At 48.0% G+C, this 20,977-nt stretch overlaps 2 protein-coding genes and 3 non-coding genes across 7 annotated transcripts in view; all 5 read right to left on the minus strand.

Annotated features, from left to right (window-relative positions):
* Positions 1-4,083: 4,083 nt before the first annotated feature.
* Positions 4,084-6,512, minus strand: LOC138823633 (small ribosomal subunit protein eS8). The gene is made up of 6 exons (XM_070017054.1): positions 6,430-6,512; positions 5,925-6,031; positions 5,435-5,534; positions 4,880-5,055; positions 4,555-4,684; positions 4,084-4,241 (listed from the first exon to the last, which is right to left on the minus strand). Exons 1-6 carry the CDS (start codon positions 6,431-6,433, stop codon positions 4,132-4,134), a joined length of 627 nt encoding a protein of 208 aa, XP_069873155.1. The 5' UTR covers positions 6,434-6,512; the 3' UTR covers positions 4,084-4,131.
* Positions 4,346-4,415, minus strand: LOC138823686 (small nucleolar RNA SNORD38). The gene has a single exon (XR_011370870.1). It is a non-coding gene; the product is annotated as a small nucleolar RNA SNORD38 (small nucleolar RNA).
* LOC138823687 (small nucleolar RNA SNORD46) lies at positions 5,607-5,710 on the minus strand. Its single transcript, XR_011370871.1, has one exon. It is a non-coding gene; the product is annotated as a small nucleolar RNA SNORD46 (small nucleolar RNA).
* LOC138823685 (small nucleolar RNA SNORD55/SNORD39) lies at positions 6,116-6,195 on the minus strand. Its single transcript, XR_011370869.1, has one exon. It is a non-coding gene; the product is annotated as a small nucleolar RNA SNORD55/SNORD39 (small nucleolar RNA).
* Positions 6,513-13,035: 6,523 nt separating the features above from the next.
* The window catches only part of LOC138823634 (kinesin-like protein KIF2C), a 37,248-nt gene continuing 29,306 nt past the window's right edge, over positions 13,036-20,977 (minus strand). For all 3 annotated transcript variants that reach the window (XM_070017056.1, XM_070017057.1, XM_070017058.1), the window contains 8 exons: positions 20,024-20,166; positions 19,182-19,386; positions 18,991-19,101; positions 16,724-16,791; positions 16,315-16,420; positions 16,099-16,212; positions 13,609-13,732; positions 13,036-13,526 (listed from right to left, as the gene is read on the minus strand). In XM_070017056.1, the coding sequence (XP_069873157.1) occupies positions 13,444-13,526; positions 13,609-13,732; positions 16,099-16,212; positions 16,315-16,420; positions 16,724-16,791; positions 18,991-19,101; positions 19,182-19,386; positions 20,024-20,166 (954 nt within the window). In that variant the 3' untranslated portion in view covers positions 13,036-13,443. The remainder of the gene's footprint in view (positions 13,527-13,608; positions 13,733-16,098; positions 16,213-16,314; positions 16,421-16,723; positions 16,792-18,990; positions 19,102-19,181; positions 19,387-20,023; positions 20,167-20,977) is intronic.

Here is a 20,977-nt window from a genome sequence, read left to right on the forward strand (position 1 = left end):
ACATCCCTGTGGTTTAAAGTTGCCCCCGCAAGACAGGCCAGCCCAAGGTGGGCTGGCCAGGGTGAGAGAAAAGGAACTTGGCACAAAAGACCAGTAACTGGCCTACAAGGAGTGAGGCCTGTTTTGCCTGGGGCTTGTCCACTGTTAGACACCCCTGAGGTTTCCTGACACTCATTTTGAGATGGGGCACAAGAGGTGTCACTGATAACAGCAGCTGTGTTGCTGGTCTTGGGGTGACAGCTTAAGTCATGTATGAAAAATGTATAGAAGGATATACTTCTGGCTTGATAACCTAACTAGAAAAGGCACAGAATGTACTGGAATTTTTTAACTGTTGTGAGAATATAAATATGCTGATTACTTATCTTTGAAGGGCCTGGAGGCTGATTTAACTCAGATGGGAAGCAGTCCCACCAGATTGGCTTTAAAACCTTGGATAACCAAAGCCAAAACAAGGGCTGGGAAGGTGGCTCAGTGGTAGAGCACTTGCCTTGCATGCCTGAGGCCCTGGGTTCGGTTCCTTAGCACCACATAAGCAAAAAGAAAAAAGCTGGAAGTGGCACTGGCTCATGTGGTAGAGCTCTAGACTTGAGCTGAAGAGCTGAGGGACAGCGCCCATGCCAAGTTCAAGCCCCACCACCGGACCCCCCCCCAAAAAAAAGAAAGCCCCTCCCAAAAAAATACAAGGGCTGGGGAGGAGGGAATAGGGAGTAGCTGCAGCCACTGGCAGTTATGCAGGTTAACTTTGACTTTTCCAAACCCACAATATAACACCTCCAGATATATTCCAAGACACTTGGAAGCTTCTAGGTGCAGCTAGCCTTACTACATGGAAACAATGGTTATCCAAGAAAGTAGTACAAGTCAAGAATATAGAATCAGGGGGCTGGGAAGTTGGCTCAGCAGGAAGTGGCACTGTGGATCAAGTGGTAGGGCGCTAGCCTTGACCTAAAGAGCTGAGGGACAGCAATAAGGCCAAGTTCAGCCCCCACGACTGACAAAAAAAATTTATATATATATATATATATAAAATATATATATTACATAATATACATATATAATATAGAAGCAAGAACAAATTAGTTGAAACCCCTTTGTACAACTATTTGAAAAACAAAACCAAAAGGTAGAACTGAATCAGGTTTCCTTTGATTCAGGGTCACAGTTTAAAGCCAGCCAGGGAGCCGGGCGCTGGTGGCTCACGCCTGTAATCCTAGCTACTCAGGAGGCTGAGATCTGAGGATCGAGGTTCAAAGCCAGCCTGGGCAGGAGAGACCATGAGACTCCTATCTCCAATAAACCACCAGAAAACCGGAAGTGGCGCTGTAGCTCAAGTGGTAGAGCGCTCGCCTTGAGCTGAAGAGCTGAGGACAGTGCCCAGGCCCAGAGTTCAAGCCCCACGACCGACAAAATAAATAAATAAATAAAATAAAATAAAGCCAGCCAGGGCAGGAAAAGTACAACTCATCATCAAAAAGTTGGTAAGAGTGGTTCAAGAGCACTAATGTCCAGTGCACTTACCTGGCATACTCAAGGTCAGCTTAAACAGAAACACTGCAAAGAAAGATGGATGTCTAGCTGAATACAAGTGGCTCACACCTAAATCCTAGCTACTCCAAGCTGAGATCTGAGGATTGCAGTTTGAACCAGCCTAGGGAGGAAATTCTGAGACCAATCTCCAAGTACAGTAAAAAAGCCAAAAGTGAAGCTATGGTAAGCAGTATACTAGCTTTGAGCAAAAAATGAAAGCACAGCACCCTGACTTAGGTTCAAGCCCCAGTATTGACAGAAAATGGATAAACTGTTGACAGATTAATACCTCTTGGGGAATTGAGTGTAATTTAAAGGTCTTTTCCCCCCCAGTCCTGGGACTTGAACTTGGAGCAGGGGTATTATCCCTGAGCTTGTGCTCAAGGGCAGCACTCTAACAATTGAGTCACAATGCTACTTTTTTTTTTTTAAATATATATGGTATTGAGAATTAAATCCAGGGGTCTTCATGTATGCTATGCAAGCACTCTACCACTAAGCCACATTCTCAGTCCATGCAACTCAGTTTTGTGACTGTACTTGTGCGGTTGACAAGGTCTGCTTCTCACTACTACTCATACTGAGATTGGGGCCAGTGTTGGTGGACTCTATACACTGGCAGCAGCTAGAAAAAGCTGTAAAGCAGAACCATGGCTCATTTCTTGGATGTAGGCTAGTCTTTTTTTTTTTTTTTTTTTGGTCCGGTGGTGGGGCCTGAACTCTGGGCCTGGGCACTGTCCCTCAGCTCTTCAGCTCAAGGCTAGTGCTCTACTACTTGAGCCACAGCGCCACTTCCGGCTTTTTTCTTTTTTTGGTCGGTCGTGGGGCTTGAACTCTGGGCCTGGGCGCTGTCCCTCAGCTCTTCAGCTCAAGGCGAGCGCTCTACCACTTGAGCTACAGCGCCACTTCCGGTTTTCTGGTGGTTTATTGGAGATAGGAGTCTCACGGTCTTTCCTGCCAGGGCTGGCTTTGAACCGCAATCCTCAGATCTCAGCCTCCTGAGTAGCTAGGATTACAGGTGTGAGCCACCAGCGCCCGGCCCGGCTTTTTTCTTATGTGGTGCTGAGGAATCAAACCCAGGGCCTCAGGCATGCAAGGCAAGTGCTCTACCACTGAGCCACCTTCCCAGCCCGATGTAGGCTAGTCTTGAGCAAAGAAACTCAGGGACAGCTCCCAGATTTGAGTTCAAGCCCCAGGACCCACACCACACACACACACACACACAAATTCATAGCTGGGTATTGTGGCTCATGCCTGTAATCCTAGCTACTCAGGAGTCAGATATGAGGATCACAGTTCAAAGCCAGCACAGGCAGGAAAGTCTGTAAGACTCTTAACCTCCAATAAACCACCAGAAAACTGGAAGTGGCCCTGTGGCTCAAGTGAGCTGAAGAGCTGAGGGACAGTGCCCAGGCTGAGTTGAAGCCCCACAACCGACCAAAAAAAAATCCCCAGAAACACAGAAAATTCCTAACACAATGCTCAAAAAAGCTGGCCCCCCGGCAGTAAAGTCCCTGTGAAACTCATCACCAATAACTACTAAAAAAAACCTGGGAAGGTGGCTGTTGCAAAAGTGGTAGAGCACTAGAGCACAAAGAGGCTCAAATACAAAGCCTAGGCCCAAAGTTCAAGCTCCACAACTGGCAAACAAAAGGGGCTGGGAAGGTGGCTCAGGGATAAGTGCTTGTCTTGCATGTATGAGGCCCTGAGTTCAATTCCTGAATACCAGGTAAGCAAGAAAAGCTGGAAGTGGCATGGTGGCTCAAATGGTAGGGTGCTAGCCTTGAGCTGAGGGACAGCACATAGGCCCAGAGTTCAGGTCCCATGACCAACAAGACAAAAAAAAGGAGAAGAGGCTCACACCTGTAAACCTACTCAGGAGCCTGAAATCTGAAAGATCATGGTTCACACCCAGCCCAGGCAGAAAAGTCCCTGAGACTCTAATCTCCAATTAACCAGAAAGAAAAAGCCAGAAAACGGAGCTGTGGCTCAAGTGGTAAGAGTGCTAGCCTTGAGAGCAAGAGAAGCTCAGATTCAGTGCCCAGTCCCTGAGTTCAAGCCAGACGACCAATCACAAAATAGAAAATTTGGAGCCAGTAGGAAGCACAGGTTGTATAGCTTCTTGTGAATGTTTAGTGCCACTGAATTCAAGGGATGAAGCTGGGCACCAGTGGATCACGCCTGTAATCCTAGTTACTCAGGAGGCTGAAATCACAGTTCAAAGGCAGCCCAGGCAGGAAAAGTCCAGGCTAGGACTCTTACCACGTGAGCCACAGTGCCACTTCGAGCTTTTTTCTTTTTGCTTATGTGGTGCTGAGGCATCGAACCCAGGGCCCATGCATGCAAGGCAAGCGCTCTATCACTGAGCCACTGTCCCAGCCCCAGCCTATGACTCTTAGAAAACAATGTTGTGCTGAGACTGAAGTGGTAGAGCACTAGCTTTGAGCTGAAGGACAGCGCAAGGCCCAGAGTTCAGGCCCCACGACTGACACCCCCTCCCCAAAGAAAGCCATCAGATTCAGAACAGAGAAATATCAAATAGAATGGAAGACATAGAACAATAAACACTTTTATTACATGAGCTAAGGATGGTAGATGACTTTATTTGCCTTTCCGGGCCTTGATCTTCCTCAGATAGAATTCCAGCTCCTTGCCTTCTAGCACATAGCCATCTGCTCGGCCACACTGGCCTGGTCGGGATGCAATGCAGGCTGAAAGAATACATGGTTCTTAGAAACAAACGGCAACAGGCCGCACCTTACCTACTTAACCCTCCCCCCACTTACTGACACCTGCCATGCATTAAAGCCCATTGTCTCCTCAGATATACTTTGTCGTCAATTTAAATTCAGTAGCAGAACTGGACAAAGTTTTCATCACTGAGACATCTTCCGGCAGGTCTGGACACTCTTTCCAAGCTATCCATGACTTCTCATTTTTGCTTTCATACCAGATACAACACAATACCCCCATGCATGTTTGTACCCAGTTCTTTTCCACAAAATGAAGAGCCAGTTAACTCACCAAGAAGCTTCCCTTGTTGGAATTGCTCCTCTAATAGACTGCTGATTTTGGCATTCTTTTTTCTTTCATCATATTTCTTCTGAATTTTCTTGGATCGCTTTTTGTTTAAAATCTCTTCCTCCTCAGGAGTCTGAGTAAAGATAACAATTATTAGTTTAAGGAAGAAAGGTGATTAGAGCCCGTGAGCCTTGTACTAATGCCTGCTTTTTTAGCTCTAAAGGCCTGGTTCCTTCACAAGCAACAAGTAGTTTTATCACAACAAAATCCCAGTCATAAAGGCAGCCCCCCCACCTTTACACAACATACAGATTGGCCTACAACTCACCAGCTTGGCCCCCTTCTTGCGGCCCAGGGGCAGTGCATAATGGGATTCATACCACAGCCGGTATGGTGTGCTGTCGATGAGCACAATGCAGTTCTTTACTAGGGTTTTGGTGCGGACCAGCTCATTATTGGATGCATTGTAGACAACATCAATGATCCTTGTTTTACGAGTACAACCTGCTCACAAGAGACATAGAATTAAGTGGCTGGGGTGTATCTCAGTGGTAGAACATTTGCCTGGCACACACCAACGAACCGGACCCTGGCTTCAATTCTCACACCTAAATCAAAACAAACCGCATCACTATTACTTCAAAGATGGAGTCCAACCTTTCAGTGTCAAAGATACAACAAGCTAACCTTCACCCCCAACTACTAATCCTTTTGTAGAGGTGGTTGGTAATTGCTTGCCTAGACTCACCCCCAAGTGCAGAAGGTTGGGTGGGCTCAAGTCTGACTACCTCAGTGTTTCTGTAAGGAGAAACTTCAAGAACTGGTCTAGGTCTAGCAAACTTAGTTGCCCTTGTCACCCACCCATCCCGGAAGACCTACTCACACTCAGAACCCCAGGAAAAGTTGCCCACATCCAGCCTCAGAGCACGGTATTTCTTGTTGCCACCCCGAACTCGGACTGTGTGTATGCGACGGGGACCGATCTGGAAAACAGGAACCAGGTTATCAAACTGAACGATTCTGAAAGGAAAAAGACACGTGGCTGGACTGAGGTAGCTCAGTCAGTGTAACTATGACAAGTCCTCGCATTGGCAAGTGGTAAATAAGCAACCAAGACGGCCGCAACCACGCCTAAGGAAACTTCCTCATCACTCTAGCCACCTCCAAAGGGAAAAAAAAGCCGAAACATTGACATCCATATCTCCAGGCAGGCCACAATCACAAGCCTTCTGATAGTACCTGGAGCCCACCCCTGCAGTTTCAACACACAGCACCAATCTCCACCAAACCAAGTCCTGGATGCCGGGCGCAGAAACCATCTTGCAAGGCTGGGAGGGCGAGGGCCCTCCCCACCTGCATCCAGAACCACGCACCTTCGTGTTGGCGGCAGGGCGTCCCAGCTCATACTTCCGCTTCTTGTGGTAGGGTTTCCTTTTACCCCCGGTTTTGCGGCGCTTGTGCCAGTTATCCCGAGAGATGCCTGTATATGGGAGCAGGGACGCAAGCTTGAGCCACTGGGACTCGGCCGAAGTTCGCCTGCTCCAGATGCCCGCGCCCGGCGGGCCGCACGCTCAGCTCTCCAAGGTTGGCTTCCCCACAAGGCAGTCGGGAGTCTGCAGCATTACCGAATTGTCATCATACACGTGCGACCGGCCCGGGCCTCTTGACCGCGGCAGCCATGTTGCTGCTGTTTGCAACGCGGAGCCCTGGCGGTCCCCTCAGTGGGCTTCGACAGCCCAAACCTCAGGATCACCCTTTCTCGTAGCTGTTCGGAACCGAAGGCCGACGTTAATGCACTCCTAAACTGGCTGCGGGACAGGATGGCTCCGGATTGAGGTCATCCTCCCTCCCGGGTCCCCACACAGAGAAAATACTCACCCATCGCTCGGCGCTGGCTGGAAAGAGGAAACGCAAAGCCTCACGGTCCCATTTGTGATACACTGTCCCGCCCACTTTGCGCAACTTCCGGCCGCGAGGGAAAGGAGGTGGAGCTGCTGAGCGGCGAGCTGTAATTGGATGCCGCAGTTGGGTGATTCCGGGGCACGTCGTGGGTTTAAACGCCTGCGACCGGCTGCCGGGTCCTGACTGCGCAGTCTCGGCCCAGAATCCTAGGCTTCTTTCTCCCATGCTCAGTGTAGGTCATTCGGAAGCTTGGTTCTACTTAAACCTTTAGACAGATTCCTTCCTGCAGCCGGGCGCTGGTGGCTCACGCCTGTTATCCTCACTACTCAGGAGGCTGAGATCTGGAGGTTTGAAGCCACTTAGGGCAGAAAAATCGTAGACTTCATTTCCATTATAACCAGCAAACTGCTGGGCTAGAGACTTGGCTCAAGTGGTAGAATGCCAACCTGCCAAGCAGACTGGACAGAAAGCCCTGAGTTCAAACCTTGGTACTGACAAAAAACAAAACAAGCAGTAGACAGTCCTAAGTGGTTGGATGGATGCCAGCCAAGCAAATCCTGTTGGTAGTGGGTTTTTTTTGTTTGTTTTGTTTTGGGTGGTCATGGTCGTGAGGCTTAAACTCTTGAGGCTGGGCACTGTCCCTTAGCAATTTTGCTCAGGACTAGCGCTCTACCACTTTGAGCCACAGCACCACTTGTTTTTCTGGTGGTTAATTGGAGTAAGAGTCTCATGGACCAATTTGCTCGTGACTGGCTTTGAACAGTAATCCTCAAATCTCAGCCTCCCGTGTAGCTAGGATTACACTCATGAGCCACAAGCATCAGGCTTGGTGAGACTTGTTAACTTGTCTCCAATTAACCACTACAAATCCAGAAATGGATCTGTGGTTCAAATGGCAGGGTACTAACCTTGATCAAATAAGCCCAAGGACAGCCCCCAGGCTCTAAGTTCAAACCCCAGTATGACACCAAAAACCGTTCTTTTCCAAGAGGCCATCATTTTGCACTGAGCTCCAGCACTAAAGACCCAACACACCAGACTAAAATTCGCAATGGAGGGACTAAGTTTGTAACGTAAGTGGTAGAGTGCTTACCTAGCATGCCCAAGTGAGTTCCCTGGCAGAATGAAAATAAAAATGAAGTCAGTCATGCAAATGCCTGGGAAGGTGACTCGGTGGTAGAGAGCTTGCCTTGCATGCAAGAGGCCATGGGTTCGATTCCTCAGCACCACATAAGCAGAAAAAGCCAGAAGTGGTGCTGTGGCTCACATGGTAGAGTCCTAGCCTTGAGCTGACAAGCTGAGGGACAGCACTCAGGTCCAGAGTTCAGACCCATGACCGACAAAAAAATAAAATAAAAAATTTACCTTTAGAGAAAGCAGAATAGACACAATAGATAAATTTTGGAAATAATCCAGTTTATTTCCCTTTTTCTTTTCAATTTATTTTCTGGATGGTGGTAGAACTGGGTTTTTGGGTATTGGGCTTGTAGGTACTATACATATTTGGCCACACCTCCATCCCATTTTGCTTTTTTTTTGGTTGGTCATGAGGCTTGAACTCTGGGACTGGGCGATGTCCCTAGCGCTTTAGCTCAAGGCAAGGGCTCTACCACTTTAGCAACAGTACAACTTCTGGTTTTCTGGCTGTTAATTGAAGATAAGAGTTTCATGGATTTTTCCTGCCTGGGCTTCCTTAGGATTACAGGCGTGAGCCACTGGCACCCAGCTACTCTTCTTTTTTTTTTTTTTTGTCGGTCATGGGGCTTGAACTCTCTGGGCCTGGGCGCTGTCCCTCAGCTCTTCAGCTCAAGGCGAGCGCTCTACCACTTGAGCTACAGCGCCACTTCCGGTTTTCTGGTGGTTTATTGGAGATAGGAGTGTCACGGTCTCTCCTGCCCGGGCTGGCTTTGAACCGTGATCCTCAGATCTCAGCCTCCTGAGTAGCTAGGATTACAGGCGTGAGCCACCAGCGCCCGGCTTACTCTTCTTATTTTTCAAACAGGATATGCCTATATATTTTTTTTTTTTTTTTTGGTCCTGGGATCTGAACTTGGGCCTGTGAACTATTTTTTTTTTTTTGGGTCCAGTCGTGGGGCCTGAACTCTGGGCCTGGGCGCTGTCCCTCAGCTCCTCAGCTCAAGGCTAGCGCTGCACCACTTGAGCCACAGTGCCACTTCCGGCTTTTTTCTTATGTGGTGCTGAGGAATCGAACCCAGGGCCTCACGCATGCAAGGCAGGTGCTCTACCACTGAGCCACCTTCCCAGCCCTGGGCCTGTGAACTATTATCAACTTTTCAGCTCAAGGCTAGTGCTCTACCACTTGAGTCACAGTGCCACTTCCAGCCTGGGCAGGAGAGATGGTGAGACTCCTATCTCCAATAAAACCACCAGAAAACCGGAAGTGGCGCTGTAGCTCAAGTGGTAGAGCGCTCGCCTTGGGGACAGTGGTGCCCAGGTCCAGAGTTCAAGCCCCACGACCGACAAAAAAATAAATAAAAAATAAACTTTCATCCAGGCCCTGGTGAGCCTCCTTCCCACCCCCAAACAGGTCACCTTCCAACAGTTTTTTTTTTTTTTTTTGGGTCCGCTTGTGGGGCCTGAACTCTGGGCCTGGGCGCTGTCCCTCAGCTTTTCAGCTCAAGGCTAGTGTTCTACCACTTGAGCCACAGCGCCAGTTCTGGCTTTTTTCTTTTTGCTTATGTGGTGCTGAGGAATCGAACACAGGGCCTCATGCATGCAAGGCAAGCACTCTACCGCTGAGCCACCTTCCTAGCCCCCTTCAAATAGTTATAGTGGAGCTTCAGATAGTTATAGGGGAGCTGATGTTAACTAGTTATTCTACTGTTCAGCCTCTTTTGCTGAGTTCACTGGGACACTTTTTTTTTTTCCAGTCCTGGGGTTTGAACTCTGGGCCTGAATGCTATCCCTAGGTTCCTCTTGCTCAAGGCTAGTGCTCTACTGTTTTGAGCCACAGAACCACTTTTGGCTCTGTGTGTTTATGTGTGTGTGTGTGATTGGAGATTAGTGTCTTTACAGACTTTCGTGCCCAGGCTGGCTTTACACATTCTACACATTGCCCAATTTGGACTGACAAGTAAAGCCAATTAATATCTTAAGTTTGTTGCAATTGTGTTTTGGCACATTAACCCAGGGCTTCATGCATGTGTGGCAAACACTCTACTAGTAAGCCACATTCCCAGCCCCAGATATTTTTTTCAAAGCCATAAACACATACTTGTAGGCTGTTTTGGGGGGAACAAGGGAGAGAAGAGGGAGAAAAACAGGGTGAATAATATAAAAATATACTTCATATATAAAAAATGTTTCTGAACATTTTTTTTGTTTTTATTTTTATTGTAAAGATACTATACAGAGGGTTACAGTTACATGAGTGAGGTAATGAGTACACTTCCTATTGAATATTGTTACCCCCTCCATTGTTTTCCCCCTACCATCCCCTCCCTCTCTCCCTTCCCAGAGGTTTTTTTTTTTTTTTTGATTGTGATTAAGTGATTACATAATTTCCAGAAATTCACAGTATTGTGGAATAATGATGCTCATTTAAAGTCACAAGATCGGCAGTGGGGCTTGAACTCTGGGCCTGGGCGCTGTCCTTCAGCTCTTCAGCTCAAGGCGAGCACTCTACCACTTGAGCTACAGCCCTACTTCCGGTTTTCTGGTGGTTTTATTGCAGATAGGAGTCTCACGGTCTCTCCTGCCCAGGCTGGCTTTGAACCACGATCCTCAGATCTCAGCTTCCTGAGTAGCTAGGATTACAGGCGTGAGCCACCAGCGCCCAGCTGTTTCTGAACATTTAAAAACATAAGCTGGGGGATGGGAAGGTGGCTCAGTGGTAGAGTGCTTGCCTTGCATGCATGAGCCCTCGGTTCGATTCCTCAGCACCACCTAAACAGAAAACGCTGAAAGTGGTGCTTTGTCTCAAGTGGTAGAGCGCTAGCCTTAAACTGAAGAGCTGAGGGACAGTGCCCAGGTCCAGAATTCAGGCCCTGTGACCGACAAAAAAATAATAATAAAATTAAAAATAAAATTAAAAAAATACATCAAAGCAGGCAGAGAACAAATGCCATCATAATACGCAGTAAATACTATGTGGGCAGGGACTGGAGGGGGAAATTGGGGGAAAGCAAAAGTAGGGTGATAGTGTCTAAAAAGAAATGTACTCACTGGGTGCCAGTGGCTCACACCTGTTATCCTAGATACAAGGGGCTGAGATCTGACGATCGTTCAAAGCCAGCCTGGGCAGGAAAGTCCATGAGCCTCTTCCCCAATAAACCACCAGAAAATGGGAAGTGGCGCTGTGGCTTAAGTGGTAGAGTGCTAGCCTTGAGCTGATAGAGCTCAGGGACTGCACCCAGGCCCAGAGTTCAAGTCCCATGACCAACAAAAAAAATGAAAAAAGAAATGTACTCATAGCTGTGCCCTGGTAGCTCAAGCCCTATCAGCTACTTAATAGGCTACGATATGAGGATGATAGCTCAAAGCCAGCCTGGTCAGGAAACTTCATTTTTTTGTTTTTGTTTTTTTCCTCCAGTAGTGAGGCTTGAACTCTGGGCCTGTGTACTGTTCCTGAGCTCTCTTGCTCAAGGCTAGCACCCTACCTATTGAGCCACAGTGCTACTTCCAGCTGTTCTTGCTTAATTGGTACTTTAGAATCGAACCCAGGGCCTCATGCATGCCAGGCAAGCACTCTACCACTGAGCCACCTTCCCAGCCCTCCTTTCTTTTTCTTTTTTTTTTTGGTCGGCCGTGGGGCTTGAACTCTGGGCCTGGGCGCTGTCCCTCAGCTCTTCAGCTCAAGGCGAGCGCTCTACCACTTGAGCTACAGCGCCACTTCCGGTTTTCTGGTGGTTTATTGGAGATAGGAGTCTCAAGGTCTCTACTGCCGGGGCTGGCTTTGAACCACGATCCTCAGATCTCAGCCTCCTGAGTAGCTAGGATTACAGGCGTGAGCGACCAGCGCCCAGCCCTCCTTTATTTTTCTAATAGGGCCTTACACTTATCTTGGAGATAGAATCTTGAGGACTTTTTTGCATGGGCTGAGGAATCAAACCCAGGGCCTCATGCATGAAAGGCAAGCGCTCTACCACTGAGCCACCTTCCCAGCCCCTCTCTTTTTTTTTTTGCAAGGCAAGTGTTCTACCACTGAGCCACCTTCCCAGCCTTCTTTTTTTTTTTTTGTACTGGAGATTGAACCCAGGTCATTGTACTTTCTAGACCAGTACTTTGCCACTACATCCCAGGCCTGGATTTGACATTTTTATTTTTCCAATCCTGGGGCTTGAACTCAGGGCCTGGGCACTGTCTCTCAGCTCTTCAGCTCAAGGCGAGCACTCTTACCACTAGAGCCACAGCACCACTTCCAGTTTTCTAGTAGTTTATTGAAGAGTCTCTTGGACTTTCCTGCCTAGTCTGGCTTTGAATCATGATCCTCAGATCTCAGCCTCCTGAGTAGCTAGGATTATAGGTGAGTCACTGGCACCTGGCTGACATAACCTTTTTATTTAAGGACACTTCTGGACACAAAATCTAAGCCTGCCCATGCCTTAAACTTGGTCCTTTAGTCCATCTAGCACACATTTTTTTTTTTTTTGGTCAGTTGTGGGGCCTGAATTCTGGGCTTATGTGGTGCTGAGGAATCAAACCCAGGGACTCATGCCTGCAAGCCAAGCACTGTGCTACTGAGCCACCTTCCCTGCCCCCACAATTTTTCTATTTTTTTTTGTTGGTCATGGGGCTTGAACTCTGGGCCTGGGCACTATCCCTGTGCTCTTCAGCTTAAGGCGAGGGCTCTACCGCTTGAGCCACAGTGCCACTTCTGATTTTCTAGTGGTTTATTGGAGATAAGAGTCTCACGAATTTTCTTGCCTGGGCTGGCTTTGAACTGCGATCCTCAGATCTCAGCCTCCTGAGTAGCTAGGATTACAGGCGTGAACCACCAGCGCCTGGCTTCACAATTCATTTTTCAATACCAAACTGGTGTTTTTTCTTTTCTTTTTCTTTCTTGCTGGTTGTGGGGCTTGAACTCTGGGCCTGGGCACTGTCCCTCAGCTCTTCAGCTCAAGGCTAATGCCCTACCACTTGAGCCACAGTGCCACTTCTGGCCTTTTTCTGCTTATGTGGTGCTGAGGAATCAAATCCAGGGCCTCATACATGTAAGGCAAGCACTCTACCACTGAGCCACCTTCCCAGCCCTGGTGTTGTTGCCTTTCAGATTCTTCTTGCTTCAGCAAGGCAAGTGCTTTCTAGTTGGTGGTTCCTAGTCTTTTAATCTGCCCTAAGTAGACTTATGTAGAGACTGGAACAGAGTAGTTCCTGTCCCTATGGAGGACCTGGGTTCAAGCTCCAGTACTGCTAACAAGTCAGAGGCTGGGTCTTCAGCCGGTCATGAAAGCTGTAGGCATGGGTCTGGCCTCCAAGAAGAATACAGAATAAGCACTAGCTAGAAGCCAAAGGCACAGTAGTGTTCTTGGTCTGGCAAAAGGCTCAGATACATCCCAGGCTCATTACCCACATCACTCAAGAGGCTGATTTTTTTTTCTTTATTGTTAAAGTGTACAAATATATAAAGCATCTTGGGCTTCAAAAACAGAAAGGAAGAAAGAGGTCTTAGAAACAGTTTACAAAGTATAAAACATGCAACTACATAATCTAAGGGTGTACAGAATAGCCAAGAGATAGGATAAGAGCTCCTTCTCTTTCTCAGAGCTAAGACAACCTTGGGGAGCCTCCTGAAGCAGCTAGTCCACTGCCAGGGAAAATACAGTACCCAGTCAGTGTGCCCCTCTCAATGGAGAGAAAAGGGCAACATACAGCTTACCTAAAAGCTCTTTCCTCCTGCTCCAAATCGAAGAAAAGCAAAGTCGTGTCCCTTTCCCAGCTGCCCTAGGCCCAATGCCTACACTTGGCATTTACCAAAATGTGTCCCTGCTCAGATCCTTCGTGTGAAACCAAACATCTTTATTTCAGTCATCACAGGGGCCGTTTCTTGCTGCTTATTTGTTTGCTAGCTTGCTCTTCCAGCTGCATGGCCAATCGCAAGGACTTGATGACATCTGGAATGAATTAGAAGTGATGCACAAGGGATAAGAGTCTCAGAGGCACCCACCCACTCAGTGCACATGCAGCCACACCTACCTCGCAAAGCTGAGAAGTGCTTGGCTTGCTGGGCGAGAGCAGATTCTGCTTTATTTACAAAGGTCTCCAAGTCATAATCTGGTTGCTCTGTCATCTCGGAGAGCTCAAGCCAGCCTGGTCCTTGCTGCAACAAGTAGTAACACCAAAACACTTCAAATTATCCCTGCTTGCCGGGCACTGGTGGCTCACGCCTGTAATCCTAGCTACTCAGGAGGCTGAGAACTGAGGATCACGGTTCAAAGCCAGCCCAGGCAGGAAAGTCTATGAGACTCTTATCTCCAATAAACCACCAGAAAACCTGAAGTGGTGCTGTGGTTCAAGTGGTAGAGTACTTGCCTTGAGCTGAAGAGCTGAGGGATAACGCCCAAGCCCAGAGTTTAAGCCCCACGACCGACAAAAATAAATAAATAAAATTATTTCTATATCCCAACTGCCTGCAATGCTGTTGTCTGTATGAGAGGCCATTCCTCATCTGTGCCCTATACCCCGCCGCCTCCTGACCCTCTTCCCCTGAGAAATACTCAACTGGCATTCATCCTCCTTCTACCCAGACTTATTCCTATACTCCACCAAATGAATAACATCATTGCTTCTGCTACCCAAACCAAAAGGTAGAATAACAACTTCTACTCTCACCCAATCCTGTCAATTCCACGCCTCTAATGGTTCTTGAATCTCATGCCCTCACTCTAATCCCAAGACCATGGAACTGCCCTGGTCTATGCACCATCATCTTTCTTGAACTCTTCCTAATTCCTAAGTGCTTCTACTTCCCAAGCTCCCAAGCCAGACTCCATATTGTGGCCACAGTGATACACCATGTGTGTATGAGTGTGACTGTATGTATTGTGTGTGTGTGTACAAAACAGTACTGGGACTTAAACCCAGAGCCTGGGTGTGGTCTCTTAGCTCTTTTTTTGGCTCAGTTGTGGGGCCTGAACTCTGGGCCTGGGCATTGTGCCTGGCTTAGTGAGACCCTATCTTAAAAATAAAGGGTGAAGCCAGTGCTGGTGGCTAACGCCTGTAATCCTAACTACTCAGGAGGCTGAGATCTGAGGATCTCAGTTCAAACAGTTCAAAGCCAGCCTGGGCAGGAAAGTGCAAGAGACTCTTTTTTTTTATTATTATGTGGTGCTGGGGAATTGAACCCAGGGCCTCATGCATGCCAGGCAAGCGCTCTACCACTGAGCCACCTTCCCAGCCCAGAGACTCTTATCTCTAGGTAATCACCAAAAAACCAGAAGTGACTCTGTGGCTCAAGTGGTAGAGTGCTTGCCTTGAGCAAAAGAAGCTCAGGGACAGTGCCCAAGCCCAGAGTTCAAAGTCCCAGGACCAGCAAAAAATGAAATAAAGGGTGGAGATGAAGCTCAGTGGTTGAGTGCTTGCAAGAGACTGGTATAACCAACCATGTCACTACTTTGCCAAGTCCCTTCAAAGGCTTCCACTGCCTTCATAATGAAGTCCAAGCCTTTCGTACAAGCTATATATATAAGCCCTTTAGCATCAGGGTCCTGCTGATCTGTCCAGACCTGGGATCTTCCTTTAATATCTCTTCAAAATTTTTGTTTGGACAACAGTGCATCCCTCGTTTATCCTAAAAGTGCCATGTCCTTTAAACCTCAGTATCCAGAACAGTCCAGGAAGAAGACATGCTTAAGCACTTCGCCATAGTCGCATATCACAAGTGCTACAAATTCTTCCTTTCTGCTCTGCAATTCCCAGAATGCCAATGTGTTGAGATATTTTGTGTGGTTCCTCAATAGCAAAAGTAGCACCTCCCACTTACTCAGCTCCAACCACTTAATCATCAAAGACATCCCTTCTCTCCCAATTGAGGGATGAAAAAACTGAGGCCCAGTGAGGCTGACTTTCACAAGGAAATCAACTCACACCCAGAAGGGTCAGGATTGACCTCAAGTCTACTTAGAGCTTACTACATGGATCTGCTTTTTTAGGTCCATGATTGTAGCATAGGAGCTGGAACATTTACTGAATAAAAAAGCAAAGATTCCTGCCGGGCGCTGGTGGCTCACGCCTGTAATCCTAGCTACTCAGGAGGCTGAGATCTGAGGATCGCAGTTCAAAGCCAGCCCGGGCAGGAGAGACCGTGACACTCCTATCGCCAATAAACCACCAGAAAACCGGAAGTGGCGCTGTAGCTCAAGTGGTAGAGCGCTCGCCTTGAGCTGAAGAGCTGAGGGACAGCGCCCAGGCCCAGAGTTCAAGCCCCACGGCCGACAAAAAAAAAAAAAAGCAAAGATTCCTGAATTACCCTCAGCATCTGCAATAAAGGGAGGAGGAGGAGGCTTAGTAGCTCTAGCTGGGAGGACACAGAAAGGCCTATTTGCGCCAGATGGTGTGATCACTGCCTGCCCTAGAAGATTGTCAGGTAGAGATTAAGGAGTGCTAGTGTAGGGGGCCTCTTGCCATCCCAACCCAAGGGAGCCAGTATGCACATGCAGTTCCTCCCTGGCCAGGGCTAGCCCCTACCTGTATAATCTCCTTAAGCTCTTCCATAGCTCTCTCCTCCAGCTCCCTGATCTGTGTCATGGCTTCATTAAAGCTGGACATCTGGGAAGACAGTTCATCCTCTTCCTTGGAGAACTGAGGTGCCAAAAATAGAGAACAATATAGACTACATGGCCTGGGGTTCCTACCTCAGAGGCCACATTTTCACTTTCCCTCCCTTCCTTGTAGCCCTCTTACACTGCTTGAGATCAGAGCCCTATTACAGTTGGTTTCCATCTCTTCTGTTTCCATTTGAATTGGCTGCTCTCCACTGGGCCCGGTGTGGGGGCTGAGCTCCTTGACTCTGAGGAAATAAGGAAGTCTTGATCTCACAGCAGCTCCCTTGGCACTCAGCATGGAGTACAGAGACACACAGGTTATAAGGCTTGAGATCCAAGGTTGATGAGCAGTAGTTTTGCCATTGGGCAAGAGAAAATAAACTGGACAAAACCCTCAAACAATGCTAAAGGGAGCTGGGAAAGGTCTAGCACCACAGCTGAACTTTCATGACTTACAGTCACTGAATCATAGGGAGTATACAGCAGGCACTGGGTATCCCAGCCTCCCCCATCCATTCCCCATCCCATTAGGCTGGAGGTACTAGTACCTGTCTGCATATCGTAGTGTGTTTAAAGTATATTCACAGGAGCTTATGCCTGGTGAGATCATAGCAATCTGAAAAGAGGCAAAAGATAGAAGTTGCGTATCACAGGTAGAGACGCTAGTCAGTCTGCTCCTGGAGTTGCTGCAGGGAGGAACCTGATGACATTCAATTGGTAAGGTGGAGGGAGTCATTAGGCACCCATGCTATGCCAGGCAACTTGCCTAATATGAAATGCATATTTAAAAAAACAAATTTTTAACAAAAACACTTTTTTTCTTTTTTGGTGCCAGTCCTGGGGCTTGAACTCAGGGATGTGGTGCTGCCCCAGAGCTTCTTTTGCTAAAAGCTAGCGCTCGACTACTTGAATCATAGTTCTACTTCCGGCGTTTTGGTAGTTCATTGGAGATAGTCTCACAGACTTTCCTGCCTGGGCTGGCTCAGCCCAGATCTCAGCCTCCTGGGTAGGTACTGTATTCAAGGTGTGAACCACTGGGGCCCAACAGAAAAAAAAAAAAAACAAAGGTTTTTTTTTTTTTGTTTGTTTGTTGGTTGGTCATGGGGCTTGAATTCTGGGCCTGAGCGCTGTCCCTCAGCTCTTCAGCTCAAGGCTAGTGCTCTACCAGTTGAGCTACAGTGCCACTTCTGGTTTTCTGAGTGGTTTATTGGAGAGAAGAGTTTCACGGACTTTCATGCCCGGGCTGGCTTTGAACCGTGATCCTCAGATCTCAGCTTCCTGAGTAGCTAGGAATACAGGTGTGAGCCACCAGCACCCGGCCAAAGTTTTTTTTTAAAAAGCCAGAATTTTACTATGTTGCCCACACTGGTCTCAAACTCCTGGGCTGAAGTGATCTTCCTGCTTCACTCTCCCTGGTAGCTGTGACTACAGATGAGATATTCTTATGTCCAATGAACTAGCAAAAAGCCAAAACTGGAAGTGTGGCTTCAGTGGAAGATCTCTGGCCTTATATGAAAAAGCCAAGTAAGAGTGCAAGACCCTGAATTCAAGCCCCAATGCTGGCACTAAAAAAAAAAAAAAGGGGGGGGGACGGGGCTGGGAAGGTGGCTCAGTGGTAGAGTGCTTGCCTTGCATGCATGAGGCCCTGGGTTTGATTCTTCAGCACCACATAAGCAGAAAAAGCCAGAAGTGGCACTGTACCTCATATGGTAGAGTACTAGCCTTGAGCTGAAGAGCTGAGGGACAGTGCCCAGGCCCAGAATTCAGGCCTTATGACCCGTGCGCATAAAACAAAACAAAACAAAACAAAACAAAACACTGCAGGCTTGTAGCTTGTGCTCCAGCCTATATACTAGGCTGGGAACCAATGAATCTGAAGGAAGCCTTGGAAGAGATAAGGATTTTCCTTGTTTGCATCCCCTCAGGTTTATCTTCAAGTTTTGCAAGTCCCTTTTTTTTTTTTGGGGGGGGGGGGGCCGGTTGTGGGGCCTGAACTCTGGGCCTGGGCCCTGTCCCTCAGCTCTTCAGCTCAAGCTCTACCACTTGAGCCACAGCACCACTTCCAGCTTTTTTCATTTTGCTTAGGTGGTGCTGAGGAATCGAACCCAGGGCCTCTCAGGCATGCAAGGCAAGCACTCTACCACTGAGCCATCTTCCCAGCCCCTTGCAAGTCCCTTTTTAACCAGATAAGGGACTCTCCACCAGCCAGCCAAGAGATGTGCCTACACCTGGTAAAAGAGCAGGTTCTTTTTTTTTCCTTTGGTTTGTTGTGGGGCCTGAACTCTGGGCCTGGGCACTGTCCCTTGGCTCTTCAGCTTATGGCTAGCACTCTACCACTTGAGCTACAGTGCCACTTCTGGCTTTTTCTGCTTATGTGGTGCTGAGGAATCAAACCCAGGGCTTCATGCATGTAAAGCAAGCATTTTACCACTGAGACTCCTTCCTAGCCCCAGCTTTTTTTTTTTTGCTCAAGGCTAGGACTCTACCACACAGATCCACTTCTGGTTTTCTGGTACTTAATTAGAGATAAGAATCTCAAGGGTTTTCCTGGCCCAGAGTGGTTTCCAATCATAATCATATCTCAGTCTCCAGAGTAGTTAGGATTATAGGCATGAGCCACCAGTGCCTGGCAAGGGGCAGGTTCTTTCCTCCTTGCTTGGGGGTGAGGGGTGGGGGAGGTGGTAATGTGGAAGCAGCAGCAGTAAAGGAGGGTGCAAGTCCAGTCAAGAGCCTGGAAATGGAGGCAGCCAGGAATGAGCCTGCTATCCAGGGACAGAACTAAATGTCTCCTCTGTACCAAAGTAACTCTACTCACCATGCAAGTCCTTGAGTTCTCCCCAATAAAGGAGTCTCTCAGCACCTGTGTCAGTTTACTCTCTCGGAATGGGGTGTGAGCTTTGTTCTGTCCTAGGGCCCTGATACACTCCTGTGAAGCAGCAGGAACAATTAAAGACCCATCTTTCCCTCCCTTCCCTCCAGGCCCTACCACTAGCTGGCCTCTGTTACCTTCAGGGCCAGAAGACTTTTGTTGATTTCTGCACCCTCCATTCGGGTTTGCCGGTCAGCACTGGAAGTATCTGCCCCTCGTTCGTTTCCTGCCAGATCTACCAAAGAAAACTTGCCATATAGTTTCCCTTTGACTCGAAGAAGTATCTGGAAGCAGGCATGGGAGCGGGAAGAGTTGGAGTTGGCAAATGTTTGCCCAGAGGTCCTGTGGCAAAGGTGATGAGGGAGGCAAAGAAAGGTTATTATGACCTTCTGGGATCCAGTCCCCAAGACCCTCCAGTGTTTAGGTCAGATCAGGATTCTAATAAGTGTGTGTCTTCCTTTCTCAGACTTTCATTCTGGACAACTGCCATCTCCAACTTTGGACATAATAATTTTCTACGTTGCCAAATCAGTAGGCTTTAGGTAGATCTGCGGAAGGATGAGCTATGTCTGCTCCAGGGCACATATAAACTACATGAGAGCATTGGAGGGGCCTGAGGAGGGTAGCCCCTCCCTGACCCTCCATAATACCACATCAGTACTTCCTTACTTCTGTGTTCTATCCCAGAACACATCCAGCCAGGAAGCTCCTGAATTTCACAAGGGAAGGACCAGGACAGTCTTATAGATGTGGAGAAGCATGCCTGTGAATAAAACCTGCCTTGGTTAGAGTCGGACTACTTTGACTTGAGTCTGAGAAGCCTTTGGCCTTAGGTTCTGTCCTACGCTAAGCCCTTAAAGCAGAGACCCTCACAGCCTTTACCAAGCTGGCAACAAGTAGCATTATGTGGAAATAAATGGCATGAGTTAGGCTAAAACCAGTCATTAGAAGATAGCCCCTTCTTTATTAAAATTCTGACCTGCAGGCGCTACCCAAGTTGATCATCTTGATGACATCATCAGCAGAGTTAACCAGGTACTCCTGCAGCCCCACCACCTGCACCTGTTGCTTGCCGTCCTCCAGCACACGTAACTTGGCCTTTTTGTTGAGCAGATCAAACAGCTGTGCAAGGCAGACAGAATAAACCTAAGGGCACAGGTGCTAGGTACCCTGTCCAGCTCTTCCAATCTCCAGATATCAGACTAGTAGAGGGTGTTGTACTTGGAATCTGAACTAGTTTACCTCAGTTCAATTTGGCTCTGCTACTTTACTAGTTGCAAGAGCTGAGCAAGTTACTGAACCACTCTAATCTGTTTTTATTTGTAAAGTCAAGATAAATTATGTGCTTAGATAGCAGGGCGCCGGTGGCTCATGCCTGTATCCTAGCTACTCAGGAGGCTGAGATCTGAGGATCATGGTTCAAGGCCAGCCCTGGCAGGAAAGTGAGACTCTTATCTCCAATAAACCGCTAGAAAACCAGAAGTGGCGCTGTGGCTCAAGCAGTAGAGCACTTGCCTTGAGCTGAAGAGCTGAGGGACAGTGGCCAGGGCCAGAGTTCAAACCCCACAACCGCCAAAAAAAAAAAAAAAAAATGTGCTTAGAATAGTGCTTAGCAGTGGAAACTGGTGGCTCATACTTGTACTCCTAACTACTCAGAAGGCAGAGATCTGAGGATTATATGTTTCAAAGCCAGCTCAAGCAGATAAATCTGTGAGATTCTTTTTTTCTTTTTGGTTGGTTGTGGGGCCTGAACTCGGGGCCTGAACTCTGGGCCTGGGCGCTGTTCCTCAGCTCTTCAGCTCAAGGCTAGTGCTTTACCACTTGAGCCACAGCACCACTTCTGGCCTTTTCTGTTTATGTGGTGCTGAAGAATTGAACCCAGGGCCTTATGCATGCAAGGCAAGCCTTCTACCCCGGAGCCACCTTCCCAGCC

The sequence above is a fragment of the Dipodomys merriami genome, unplaced genomic scaffold, assembly GCF_024711535.1.
Source record: "Dipodomys merriami isolate MVZ:Mamm:240054 unplaced genomic scaffold, mDipMer1.0.p SCAF_121, whole genome shotgun sequence".
Taxonomy (NCBI): domain Eukaryota; kingdom Metazoa; phylum Chordata; class Mammalia; order Rodentia; family Heteromyidae; genus Dipodomys; species Dipodomys merriami.